General features: G+C 38.5%; 1 protein-coding gene across 6 annotated transcripts in view; it reads left to right on the top strand.

The window, feature by feature from the left end:
• Positions 1 to 14,603, top strand: part of RAPGEF6 (Rap guanine nucleotide exchange factor 6) — a 119,152-nt gene that overhangs the window by 85,088 nt on the left and 19,461 nt on the right. For 3 of the 6 annotated variants that reach the window (XM_082064048.1, XM_082064043.1, XM_082064047.1), the window contains exons 15-23: positions 631 to 739; positions 2,658 to 2,901; positions 3,228 to 3,385; positions 4,267 to 4,281; positions 6,214 to 6,454; positions 7,540 to 7,923; positions 9,702 to 9,913; positions 10,769 to 10,892; positions 13,258 to 13,281. In XM_082064048.1, the coding sequence (XP_081920174.1) occupies positions 631 to 739; positions 2,658 to 2,901; positions 3,228 to 3,385; positions 4,267 to 4,281; positions 6,214 to 6,454; positions 7,540 to 7,923; positions 9,702 to 9,913; positions 10,769 to 10,892; positions 13,258 to 13,281 (1,511 nt within the window). The remainder of the gene's footprint in view (positions 1 to 630; positions 740 to 2,657; positions 2,902 to 3,227; positions 3,386 to 4,266; positions 4,282 to 6,213; positions 6,455 to 7,539; positions 7,924 to 9,701; positions 9,914 to 10,768; positions 10,893 to 13,257; positions 13,282 to 14,603) is intronic. The other 3 variants (XM_082064044.1, XM_082064045.1, XM_082064046.1) reach the window with 3 other exon arrangements.

Genomic DNA, 14,603 nt, shown 5'->3' with positions numbered 1-14,603 from the left:
CTGATTCAACCAACTGTAGTGTTCCCAACAAAAAGAATGTGCTGTTTACTAAAAACAAACAACCGACTAGTATTCTGCTGTGAGTGGAACAGTTCAGCTTCAGTCTGCATGTGTTAAATGGCTTTCTATTAAATAGTTTTCAAAATATTTAAGGTATTTAAATATTTCAAAAACAGAATAGGAGAAGAAACCAAATTGTGGTTATCTTAGGAAACTTTCTGAGTGGAGACATAGTTAAACTGAAGCTACCAGATTGCTTTATTGGATTAATTTCCCCCTGGTGTAAATCATCCCCCTGTAGTGAGGCTGGTGGAGCAATGACAGTTCACACCAGGTGAGAATCTGGCCTTTGATGCAATGTCAGGTCTGTGGTTCACAATCCGCCATTCTTGATTCAGGTGCAGTTCCTAATTGCAAGAATGTCATATTATCACAGAAAATAAACTGATTTAAAGCATTTGTCAGAGAGAAATGGAGGTACTGGCTTGTTCACAGCATGTAACTTCATTGACATCCTGAGAATATTTATTTTACAAGGATGATATGCTAACTTCTGGAAAGTTCTTACCTTTGTATTTGTAAACCTGTCGTAAACAGTTGTTCTCCTAATAATCCAATTTCCTCTTAAAGATAATGGAAGTAAACGGACAGAATTTTGAGAACATTACCTTTGTAAAAGCTCTGGAAATCTTGAGGAACAACACTCATCTCTCCATTACTGTAAAAACAAACATTTTTGGTGAGTAGACTTCATATATAACGTGTTGTATATGTGAAGAAAAACTCCAGTCTGTCTGGCTATAGAAGTGCAACAAGATTCCACTTCCTGCCCCCCCATCCCCCAAATCACTGTAGGAGTGAGAAGTTGTGCAGAATTCCCCTCCTTGTGCCTCCATTTGCTCCGATAGGTTCTGGTGTGCCAAGGCTGGGCGGCACAAAGCCAGCGCAGGCAGCTCCTTCCTCCCCGAGAAATCCTCAAATGGCTGTTTAAGCGGCTTTAGTGTCCCTTCACGCGATATGGCTGAAACGGAGCCAAGGGACCTGGGCCAAATTGTTTCTGCCAAGAAACAGCAAAAACGTAAAACTGGGCTTTCATAAAACTTTTTATAATGGCTGAAAGAACGACAGGATAAATTGCCTTTGTATCTAAAAATGAAAAGGGGATGTAAAAAGCAGCGTGACATATAAATGTTGGCTTTTAATTGTCAATGTGAATATAAACACATAAATACCTCTTTAAAATCTCAGTCAAACCATCTGTTCTTTTTGGGTAATCCTGTTCAGGCAACAGAATAACCGTAGCTACAGCAAGACTGAGACTGTGCATGAGATAGTTTCTTCCCTGTAGTCAGATCTGAGACCTTCTGATGGGTCCTTTTCGTCTTCCTCCAGTTAGCTGCCCTTCTTCACTATTGATTTTCTTTTCAATTATTATGTTCTGTTTAGCGCCATGCAAGTAAAAATTTCCAAGGTTCTGCTTATTAGCGTAATTCCAAAAAAGCATAAAACAACCATGTAGCCAGTGGTCCAGACTAATGTGAAATGACATAAAGCATAACTGTAACTGAGACAGTGATGGATTGTTCATTTGTATTATAAACGTAAGCAACATACTTTAATGAGTAGATTCTAATCTCTTCCTGCTAGCTGATACGATTTTAAGGTGATTTCTCTGATAAATGTTAATGAATTCATGTCTTGAAGCTTTTTTCAACAGTCATACTTATTATCCTGTCTTTTTGAGTGCTGAGTGCTAAGTGCCTGGTGCTGACAATGAGCAATTCCTGTTCTTATATTTGAATCCATAATGCGAGGCTTCTAACCTTAAATTTTATTACATAATAGAAATATGCCATTTGACAGGGACTTCCTATACGGAAGGTCCTGGTTGCCTTGCTCACAGTGACAATCTGAGTAATTTGTTCTGTGAAGTTCTGCCTTCTCCCAGTATTGCCATGTTTTTGATAGAAAATACAGTAATTCTGACTTGAGTAATTTAAAAATATTTAAAAATATTTTTAAAGTATGTTTAAAAAATAATTTGTATTGATGAACAAGTTTGAACCGTTTGTTTTCACCTTTTACATTTTTCCACGAAGTTATATCTTTGGGAGTGCCAGCATTGGCAATGGACTGGCTTAGTTTGATAAATGCAATAGGAAATTTCATGCAGCTTCTGTTCAGTAGTGTTACTAAAAGCAAACAAAGTCAGGTTTGGAAAATATCAGTCTGTCTTCCAGTTATTCTTGAGAAAACATCTGTACTTCATTACCTAAAAGATGCAGACAAAAAAGTCAAATACCTAGAGCTGATGGCCATGAACACAGTGTTTCGTTATTATCTATCCAGTAAGGGTAGACTAGGTCTATTAAATGTGCTGTGATAGGTGCTAATTCTGCTCTGTAGGATGTTTGATTGTTTTTATTAAACATTTAGGGGTTACTCTTTCTGCCAAGGTAATCAAAGGCAACACTTAAATGGGAAAAGGTCCACACCCTTCGAATCAAAATTAAAATGCAATGTATTGCTTCCTTTGTACCTTTTTGGTTCACTTTTTCTGCAGGGATGTGGGAAGCAAAAAGTTCGAGGGGAAGGAATTCACTATGAAGTTTTGAGCGTGCAAAGGCTGATCATGGTGATTGTATCTTCTCTTACAGTGTTTAAGGAGCTGCTCTGCAGGATAGGACAAGAGAAGAATGGAATTCCGCATATTCCGAAAATCGCAGAAAAGAAAAACAACCGTTATTCCATCCCAGATATGCCTGGAGATGTGGAACAGATGTTTCCTCGTGAAAAAGGAAACAAGAAAATGAAAGCAAACACTGTATCTGGTGGGAGAAACAGAATCAGGAAAATTTTAGACAAGACCCGATTCAGCATCTTGCCTCCAAAACTGTTCAGGTTTGTCAGACTCTTCTGCTCAAAAAGTAATTGTTCCTTATTAAGTTGTTATATTTTAGTTGCTTAGTATCTTCAGTCATTATATCCAGGTTGTTTATGTTTAAAAAAATGCATCAAATCTGTGACCCATAAATGCAGAAAAAGACCAAAACATCTTTTCTCTCCCAGTGAACGCTTTCAAATGTGCATTTCCTCTGTCCTCGTTTGAAAGCCTGTCTACAATGTGTAATTAAAACATCCGAGTGCTATTAGTTTCCTTAGTTTTCTTCATCCCAAGATGAATATAAGGACTTAATGCAGGTTGCTGAAAGCAGGTTGTTTTGCAGTGACGGCAGCGTGAGCCAGTCGCAGGACGACAGCATCGTGGGGACGCGGCAGTGCCGGCACAGCCTGGCCATCATGCCCATCCCGGGAACGCTCTCCTCCAGCAGCCCCGACCTCCTGCAGCCCACAACCAGCATTCTGGATTTCTCTAATCCTTCAGGTAAATCAGCAGCCTTAGCTTCGTTTACAGGATGATTATAAGGCAACTGGTTTGGGGGGAAATTACATCTTTTACCAGAAATAAATGTATTTTGCCACCTCTGAGAGTCTTTAGTTTACTGGAGTTTACCAGAGCTCTGGTGGAAGCAGATTGTCCTTGTCTGCACCTTTCTCTTTTGTCATCTCTTCCCAGTACCAGTACTGGTGATGTGACTTGTCCATCCATCATCTTTAAATATAAATTTCAAGCAGTATTGTGGGTAGAATAGCACTGCCGTCGTACCAGCATAGTGATATTAAGGTTTAGTGTTTTACAAACATTATTCAACTGTATGTCTGAAAAGAAACTAAGCTGTGTAGTCCATGCTTTCATTGCCATTCCTGTAGGAATACAGTTCATGGGCTGGCTGCAGGAGACATTTGTTGTTATACGCAGCTGCCTGTAATCATGTCAGAATCCAGTTTCCCTATTTCAAGTGTAAGTTCTGTGTATAATTAAATATTCTGTAAAGCCCCTTGTGGCTATGACCAATGTTTATGTAAACTTGCAGATTTGCTCTTTAAAAGGGATTCACACAGATATGTTCTATTGAGTGCATAAGTATCCATAGCAAATAAATTCCCTTTTTGCTGCAAATCTGGGTTCTTGCTGTCTGCCTGAGAGCTACACACATGTTCTCCAAGTTACAGCATAATATGAAACATGTATAACTAGTACTTCTTACCTTTAAGTTTACTATAATAAATACGCTGTCATTTTTGAATGGCAGAGAAAACCAAACTATTTCTGACGATGTACTGCATACCCTTGATAAGTTTTGTGAACATCTAAATCTTGATTTGGTGTTGACACAGTTTTTTTTCTTTTTCTCCTGCCCGCAGCTGTTGGGTTTTACTGTAAGTATCCTGATGTGTAGCGTCCTGTAGACGTTAATATTGCATGGCTTGCCTGTTAAACTTAACACTTTCATACGCTGCATTGATGTAGTTATTACTGTTAGAGCATTGGATAGTCCTGTGCCCTGTAATCTTCCCTTAAATAAAACAAATCCATGGGTTCTCTTTACGGGCACGGTGCCATCCTGAGGCTGAGACCTGCATTTTATTCCCATTCCTGCGACCAGCACACTCAATGACCTTTGGCAGGTTCCTTTGCTTCTCTGTGACCTCACTGTAAAGGAATGAGGTTCCTTACATCACTTTGATAGAAACCGAAGCTTTAGGTGATAACGTAGTTTGAGATTTGTTCTTCTGGTGGACTCTGTGTAGCTAAAAGTATGTGCATGCAAACTTGAAACGTGTTTTCTATTCTCAACACAAGCTGAATAATGCATAAGAAAATAATTTTTATTAATGTTTATCTGCTTAGAAGCAAAGACCCTGAAGACAGACATGTCCTTGTCACATGAATTTCCCTTACCTGTCACGAGTTAGGCTAAGTTTGGGTTGCATGGTCATGGTGATACCAAGGCATAGATGTTTGCCTCCTTTCTTGATTTATTATGATTTTATAAGTGCAGACATTTTCCAAATTATTCAGTGTCACTTTCACCACTTTGATTCTGAAATATGAACATACTGTTTATTTTTTCGCCTTTATTGCCCCCATTCATGTATGCATGGAGCTTTTCAAGTTCAACTAGTCCTCAGCTTTTAATGAGACTGTTCTGATAATGTGATCGTCACAATAACGAAACTGTTACCTGATTGAAAACTAATTCTACTTTTACTTTTTTTAATATTGTTTCCCCCCATCTTCCAGTTTATTTGCAGCTGATGTTAAGGCTTTCTTTTTCCAATGGGTAGAAACTTTTGATGCTGGATCATAAATTACCTGCTCACTTTTTCCCCTGAAATTCCTGCTACTTTCCCCCATAACACTGTTAAATCATGATGCAAGAAAAAGTAACCCCAAGCTCTCTGTACCCTTAAAAGAGATCTTCATTTCTTCTTTAAGCAGTGGATTTTGACAGAAGAAGTTAATGTACAGGCCATGGAGCAAGCAGCATGTAAACGTTCTCAGATCTGCAGAAAACTTGGGAAGTCTTAGTTTTCAGAGTTTAGGGAGCGGGGAAACTGTGTTTCCCTGACTTTCAAATTACTGTGTGCTCTGACTCGACATTTTTTTCCCCAGTCAGTTTTACTTTGAAAATCAAGCCTTCTGTAATAACTAATGAAGAAAATTATTTACAATCATCAAGCTGTAGACTAAACGCTTTAGGTATTTATTTCCTGCTGTAGGCTGCCTCAGATAAAGCTATTCTCTAATGCATTTATAACACATAATACGTGCTATAAATAAATACACTAGCCAAAGAATTAACTGCTGGCACCAGCTTAGTTCCTTCAGGATGAGAGAGCGAGTGTAAAAGTTTGCAGCTAGTTATGGGAGCAATAAAATCTCCTTTTCCTCTTCACGTCTTCCCACCCCCGGCCCATCCTTATGTGCTCGGTGGCTTCCCCGTCCCTGGAAGAGTTCCCCGGCACAAATGTTGGTTCTGGCTCTCACGAAGATGAAAGAGCCAAGGAAAGAATGATGCTGACAAAACTGAGCAGGACAGTCTTGTACTGTGTGGTCATGGGATAATACAGAAATTAATTCAGTTGTGGAAAAGCAGAGAGAAGATTTGTCTTTTTTCCCCTCTCAAAGTTGGAGGGAACGTCCGAATATTTTAAGGAATATTTAGCAAGTCCAGCATGGCTTTTTTTTTTTTCCTTGCTAGCTGTTTATTTGTTTTCTGGCTATCAAACGATACAGTAAATGACCTTGTGTCTTTTCAAGGAAAAAGGACCTTCATACCTTAAAGGTGTGGTGTTCTGTTATTTTAGATATCCCGGATCAAGTGATAAGGGTTTTCAAAGCAGATCAGCAGAGCTGTTACATTATCATCAGCAAGGACACTACGGCAAAAGAGGTGGTGAGTCACGCTGTCCACGAATTCAACCTGACGGGAGCCCCCGAGACCTACTCGCTGTGCGAGGTGTCCGTCAGCCCCGAGGGAGTCATCAAGCAGCGGAGGCTCCCAGACCAGTTCTCCAAATTAGCCGACAGGATTCAACTCAACGGACGGTAAATGGACCCTAGTTTGGATTTATTTGCCTTTTTTTAGGATTGAAATGTTGAAAAGAAACATTGGAGAGGGATGCTTTAATTAAAATAGACACAGTCTCTTAGAAAAACAAACAAGTAAATGTCAGTAACTTGCACTTCTCTCTCCTCTTTTTCTTTCCTGTTTCACCTTCCTCTTCTACACCCAAAAAAACCCTCCCCAAAATTACAACAAGCTTGCTTGATGACAACTAAGTATAGCAAATCAATCTAACTTACGTAGCGGCTTACACTTAAACAGGAAAAAAATATATTTATTCTAGCACTCCACATGTATTTCATGATTAAAACATACAATTTAATTTCTTTCTCGCTGATGTTACGTTGCAATGAACTGATATTAACCTGAGGTAAATGCTTCCATTTTCATATAAACTGTTATGAATATTTCTGAAACATTAAGGGCTTCAGTTTTATTTGATGACCTGATCCATACCAGAAGAAAGTTTATTAAGTAAAAAATTATTTAGTCTTTGCTAGGCAACAGAGGGAATTTATAAGGAATAAACTTCTGTATATCTGAAAGTGATCTGCTTGGGACCATGAAAATGAATTTTCCAGATGTGTTTTCATTTCCCGAATACTATGTGCTTCACGTAAATATTAATATACCACACCGAAGTTATGTAAGAAACCACATTCCATTGGTGTAAGAAATGAAGAAATACATTAACAAGAGATTTCTCAGGACGATTGTATATTTAAAGTGTTACTTCACTGCTGACTTTACAAATGAAAAAGTAACTGACCTTTTTCTGAAGGTGAACACTACAGCATATTGTAGAATACGGTATAGAAAATATTAGCAAAGAGGTAGATTAAAACAGCTTCTGAATTGTTTTTTTGCTATTGTAATGGTGGTAAAGTACAAGGTTACGCTGTCCCTTCTTGCCTATTACTCTGGGTTGTCAACAATAACATGGAAATATTAATACTCTCACATGAGCACCCCTCTGGTGTCAGTAATGCCTGATCCGGTTCACTGTCTGTGTTCACAAACCTGCAGAGCATCTCTAATGTTTTATTGTAACGCAATTATTCTTTAGGTATTATCTAAAGAACAATATGGAGACAGAGACCTTGTGCTCCGATGAGGATGCTCAAGAGCTGCTGAGAGAAAGCCAAATCTCCCTCCTCCAGCTGAGCACCATTGAGGTGGCCACTCAGCTTTCCATGAGAGACTTTGAATTATTTCGCAATATCGAACCTACGGAATACATCGATGACCTTTACAAGCTGGACTCCAAAACAGGGAACGCTCACCTGAAGCAGTTTGAGGATGTCATAAATCAAGAGACATTCTGGGTTGCCATGGAAATTTTAGCAGAGCCCAACCAACTGAAAAGAATGAAGATTATTAAACATTTCATTAAAATTGCCCTCCACTGTCGAGAATGCAAGAACTTCAATTCCATGTTCGCGGTTATAAGGTAAAACACTTCACACTTGTCAGATCTGATTTGTGCTGTCAAAGGCAATTCTGTTCTTGTAAATGAAAGGAAATAGGTGTATCCTGAACAGATCACCAATGCTGTTGGGTGATTTTAAGGGAATTGCTGAGCTTTTCGAAAACCAGATGTCCAGTGTTGTCGCTGCAGCTTTCTCCTTCCTCAGCCTCGTCAGCTCAGTTGTGCAGCGGTGCTGGATGTGACTGTCCCTTCTTTACCTGGCAGGGAGACAGAGGATTTGGCCAGAAGTGCTGTTTGGTTGATGAACTCCAGAAACCCACCTGAACATTGCTGTCATTTTCCGTGATTCCCGCACCCAATTTCCCTTCTTTTTACAGTCGTAACTTTTTCAGTGTGCACTGAGTCATACCTGCAATGATGAGATTACTTTATTTCTTCCTTTCATTGTAAGGATTTCCTCAAATCAGTCTTGGTTTAGATTAATTTTTTCTTTTCTTTCCTGTCATCTGCTTGCTTCTCTATTTTTTTTTTTTTCCCCCTTCATTTGTACATTTATACTGTCTTTTCTGATCTATACTAGATGCTGCTACTTTAACAGCATTTAAGTGTTTCATCTTTTTGCAGTTATGTTATAACAAGGTTTTACTTTAAGGGAAAAACAAAAGGTGCTGAGATTTATCAGACAAAGATTCACGCTGTATCCCAGCACCAGCACTATCTCTGAAAAGAACATTTTAAAATGTTTTCTTCCATGTCTAGACGGTTTATCAAATGGTATTGATTTCTGTTTAGTCATACATTAAATAATGAATGAATTTCCTTGGAAGGGTCCTGGGCAGCCGTTGGGACTGTGGGTACTCATTACATGGTGAACACACATGTGGATACAGAATCTAATTTCTATATTCCGCTCCCTGGTTTCTCATGGTTTATTGTAGGTGGAGAAATGACTCTTCCTACTTCTCAGTGAAGTCTAATCAGGCCATGACCGCAGTGGACTTTGGTCAAAAAAAACTCAAATAAATTAGCTTTTGTTTTACCCTTATTTCCAGGGGAGTATGTATTTGTTAACCTATGCCACAGGGGTTCTTGTTCTTGCCTTGCACTGCGTATCACTATGATGCCATATGTTTCACAGAATAGGAAGATACCATCCTAACATAGTGTGTGAAAGAGGATCTGTGTTGTGGCATATGTCTGATTTTTCGTGTGAGAGAAGGCTTTGTTTGTGATTTGCCAAGAGCATGGAGGCAATCTGTATAAGAAAAATAGAACAAATACAAAATAAGTATAGAATATCTTAGAATAGCAAATTCAGTAATTGTATGGTTCTGGATTTACTAATGAATGCTGGAGAATATCACTTTCCAGTTCTGCAGCTACAAGGACTTTGCAAAATTTCTGGAGCAAAGTTGGTGACAAATTATTACAGTGAAGATAGATCTATTTCTTTTTTTTTTTTTTTTTTTTCTTTCTGTTGCATCCAGTTAGTTCATTTTTACAGGGGAGAAGTGGTTCTTAAGTTAAATAGGCATTGAGAGAGTTTTGGCAGCTAACCTGAAATTTGTACCACGTGAACAGGAAGCAGTTGTGCTTTTTCCAGTCCTCTTTTTCACATGCTCACAAGAGTGAACAGTGGAGGTTTATTGGGCTGGACTCGCAGCTTGGTGTTCACCCAGCTTTACAGTCAACCTTGTGAAACATACTTTTAATCCTTGAAACAAAAAAAACCCACCCAACCCTTTACTTCCTTATGAAAAGTAGTGATCTGCTAATGATGAAATGTATCTGCCTTACAGCGGGTTAAATCTGGCACCAGTAGCACGTCTCAGAGGCACTTGGGAAAAGTTACCCAGCAAGTATGAAAAGCACCTCCGAGACCTGCAAGATCTTTTTGATCCATCTCGAAACATGGCAAAATACCGCAACATCCTTAGCAGCCAGAGCATGCAGCCTCCAATTATTCCACTTTTTCCTGTTGTCAAGAAGGATATCACGTTTCTGCATGAAGGTAATTTCAAACAGAGAGAAATTATAAACCGAGCACTGAATACGCTTTAGCCCGTTCTTCAGTACTCCGTGATTCAATCAATGTCTAAAAGAAGCTGCCACCAGTAGGATGCTTTTGATGGAGCCTTTGTAGGAGTAAAATAAAATACATCTCTGAATGCGTAACAGGAGAGACTGATCCTAGACAAAAAATTAGATGGTTATTTTTAATATTTTTAAAGCAATACTTAGTCTTCATCACCTGTCCCAAGGTTTAGGGTGGAAGAGCAGGTGAGTGTGCCAGCTGGTGGTTATACTACTTCCAATGTATTTCTCTTAAATGTTTCTAGGTTTTTGTTCCATGTTGTGGCTTTCAGACAGCTACAATGATATAACACCTCCTACTCTTGCTTTCAGCATTTTCAAGGGGTTTTGTTTAAAAATTTCCAATTTTTTTCCTTTTAGACAAAATTCTGTTCACAATTGGTTAAGGTGTTAAACATTTCCACATATTCCCAGTTCTTGGTTGTGATGTTTCAGAACGATTTGAACTAACTTCAGAATGTGAACGCTGCTGATGTCAGCTCTATATCTCTATTATTTTAATATCTACACCAATGAATTTGGGCATAGTTCACTTACTCCTTTTTTTTCTCCTGCTAATACTTATTATTTTAGAAATAGATGAACAAGAGCAATGCTGGGGAGTCTGAGTGGGCCTGAGCATCATTTATGTTTTCCCAGACCTGTTTTCTTGCTTAAAGCGGTTTTGGTGTTGGAGGGGCAGGGAGGGTGAAAGCACTTAGAAACACATTGCCCATTTAAAGAATATTCTTACACTCTTTTTTTCGTATGTGTGTGTGTTTCAATTACGCAGGAAACGATTCTAAAGTGGATGGCCTGGTAAACTTCGAGAAACTCCGAATGATTGCCAAAGAGATTCGCCAAGTTGTCAGAATGACCTCAGCAAACATGGACCCGGCAGTGATGTTCAGACAAAGGTGTGCAATTTAGAAAGACAGTAGGATTGAAGGTGTCTCCGAGTGGGTCGGGATCTGGGTTTGTGTGTGTTTGTGTTAAATTTCATTGTGTAACTTACCCATTGACATTTACCATCAGTACCACAACCTTTATCAAATTCTGACCTCACCATTGATGCTTCCACAACCCGCTTTTAATGACTAATAAATCAATTTGTCATCTTTAAAAAGCAAAGAATAGGCTCTAATTTTAATGGTTCATATTTTTGCTCAGTAAAATGTTAGTGTCAGGAGAGGTTTTGGAGAGATATAATATTAGAGAGAGAGACCAGGTCTCTCTCTATATATATATATTTATGTATATAGAGAGATACATATAAAGTGTCTAAATCACCCATCTATAAATCTGAAGTGCTGCTTCAAACAAACCCCACAAATAACATATTAAAAACAAGCAAAGGATTTTTTATTTGCTCAAAACACACCTTGCTCCACCTACATAATATTTGATATGTTCAGACTCTAAGCAGATGGAGGGTGTTATGCACACATAGTACATCAGGTTCTTTGTTAACAAACTGCAGAATAAAAGCACCACAACTTCTAATCTGCTGCTCATTAGCTCCATATTATATTTAGTGGAACTAAATAATTTCCTGCATCTGTTTGTATCCCACTGGCTGAACTAAAAGCATCAGCATCACTGTGTCAGTGCCATGTCTGATGCCTGTCAGTCCCTGCCCCCCAAAATAAGGTGCCAGACAAAACCCCTCAGGATTCAGTTCAGGTGGGGAGGTGGTGAGAAGATGATGTCCTGTGCTGAATCACAACACTGTGTCTACTTCAAAAAATGCCAGAACTGCCTGGTAGGTGTGTGTCCCTGGCAGCAAGAGCTCTCTGGACACTGTGGAGGGAGCAGAGCCCAGAGGGGAAGGTTCCTGGAGAGGTTTTTGGGTGAAGCATCTTTTGCTTTGTACAAGCACAAAATTCCAGTTGAGAGGTCACCTGAGCAGGGGGTAGTTGTATTCGATTTATGAATTCAGTTACATCTGTGCAATGGAAGGATAGAGCAAGGATACATAGGAACTGTAAGAGCGTAGAGGTTTGGTTCCCTGTGTTCTTCCAGTGGTCAGGATCCACAGACGATCCTGAATCCTCACTGTTTTTGCTTTTCAAGGCTGACTATCAGGAAACTAAGTATTTTGTTTACAATTGGTCCAATTGAGGTTTGAGGCAAAAAGAACAGATCCCTTGTTCTTGTTGTTTAAAGGTTCCTAGGAACATGGTTTAGAGGTGGACTGGGCAGTGTCGAGTTAGTGGTTGGACTTGATGATCTTAAAGGTCTTTTCCATCCAAAACAATTCTGCAATTCTAGGATGGATTCATTTCAAAGAGGAGATACAACTTCATACTATTGGATTTGAATTACCAAAATTTCCTTTTAAATGAAATTTATAAGGCTACTTACTGATAAGTTATGATTGCTTTTCAGAAACTTTGGCATTCACAGATGAAATCAGTCTATAAATAAATGTCCCCAATGCCCTGTGTGCTAAGACCTAATTTAATCTAATCATTAAATGAATTTAATAGTAAATAGTTACCTTTAGTATGTTTATCAGAATTACAGAACACATTTTAATGACCATAATTTAAATTATGCACACTGACATAAAATGCGTAGGCATCTAATTTTAGAGAGAGTGCCAAAGATTAAAAGAAAATAAATCCATGTTTTCATTGCCTCTGGTGTTTGATCTATCAGTTTGTGTTATGAAGCACCAATAAATGCTTTTGAAGATTAAAAATGAACAAGAAAATGATTGTTAGCAGTAACATGAGACTTGCTAACAAGTTCATTACCGATTAATATAGAGCATCTAGTTTTTTGGCGTATATTTGGCAAGTAGCTCATTTTCCAGCCAAGCAAACAAGAGAAAACAACATCATAAACCTGAATACTGATGACGATTTCCCATACACTTACTGCAGTCCTAATGCAAGGGATAAATTAATTTAATCATGCTCTCTGCAATATGAATAAGTTTAACAGTTTTTGCTCACTCCATCAAAATTGAATTTGACTTATGGGAAATACTTAACAAGAAAATTGAATGTGAGTTTGTTTTTTAAATTTGTAGGTTAAACTTAAAAATCAGCAAAAACTGATAGATGTTCTTCCATATTGAAGTATTTGAGCAAGTCTTGCCCTCGCATTCCATTAAAACATTGTTTTATTGTTTGAGAAGAATTTTGCTGTATAGAAATTTTTTCTTTTCTGTTCTTTCCTGTCTACATCTTTCTTCCTGACTCTCAACTGTTTTATTTTTTTCCTGTGCTTTTCTGTTCAAATACATGCTTCAATGTATATGGCTCTTGCTTACAGGAAGAAGAGGTGGAGAAGTTTGGGGTAAGTGTAGAGATGAATGCAACTAAGATAAATAAAGATTATGCAACTCCTTAACATACTGCATCCTCCTCGTTAGTGCATGCATCTGAAATACAGCATGCATTTTATTAACCTTGCAATACATGTTTTTTGGAATACACGAGTAAGGGGGTACAGCCAGCATTATACTGCAGCTACAAAAATTCTGAGTTGCTTTTGTGTACTAGATAAGTTGTTTGAGTTTTGGCTTTATGCATAAAAAGCCTGCTGTTCAGTTATATTGGAAGGCAGAATGTTTGGGAAATAAAGAACTTGCTTTTAAATGTGTAACAGAGAAGTTTAAGCCCTTCTACATTTTAAACTACTTTGCATTGTGATAATGGTATAGCAATTTCCCACCGAAGTTTGACTTCAGTCTTTATTTATTTCCAGTATGCATTTAAAATGTATCGCACATTTCATACACCAAAATCCTCATTGATTTCACTGGGAGTCTTGATTGTACAAGGACTGAATAATGAAATGACTATAAATGAGAGTACCAAGATTGGCAAGTGAAATTCCCAGCTGACAGATGGCAGTGATTTTCAAGATGATATTGTAGCCGTATTTTGTATGTTTTTACATGTGTTTTCCCCCATAAACTGTGTGTACCTAAGTTGACATTTTACATAGAGGATGGAGGCAGAAACGCTCGTGGTGCTTTGCCCTCCTACAATCGCTTTGCAAGCGGCAACATGATCTATCAGCAGCAAGTGTCCAGGCACAGATTGTTCCCCCAGCAAGGATGGGGACAGTGCCAGGGCTTGTGCTGGGCAAACTGGGGGGAGCAGGTTTGGATGCTCGTCCCCGATGTGAGATGCGCAGCATGTGGGTGCCCCGGGAGCAGGAGGGCTCAGCTGGCAGCATTAGGTGCTCAGTAATCAGCTCATGGGGAGAAATAACGGATCCAACCGGAGCCACCGGAATTTCTAGCCCTTGGGATTACTATCAACACAAGTGAATAAACAAAACTCATTTTTAAAGGAAATGGCATTAAATTGCCTTAAAAAAATCAAGTCCAGACTTAAAAGAAATACAGTGTGTACATAAGCAATAAAATATTTAGATCATTAAAAATAAGCATAACGTGGTTACCTATTTCATTATATAATAGATATGAGCTTCATTGTTATCCATAGGAGGTAGGAGTGCGCCCTCGGTTTGGATAGGTGTGAACAGTCCATTGTGCCTTTTGCTTTTCTTTGACTATAATAAATTACTTTTTAGTTTAATTAAGCTGTACTTTTCTGCCAGTTTTTAATCTTATATTTTCTCTTCAACTGATTTATCTAACGTCTTTG

Source organism: Streptopelia decaocto (assembly GCF_964273445.1).
Source record: "Streptopelia decaocto genome assembly, chromosome: 12".
In the NCBI taxonomy this organism is placed as follows: Eukaryota; Metazoa; Chordata; class Aves; order Columbiformes; family Columbidae; genus Streptopelia; species Streptopelia decaocto.
This window is presented reverse-complemented; position numbering and strand designations above follow the sequence as displayed.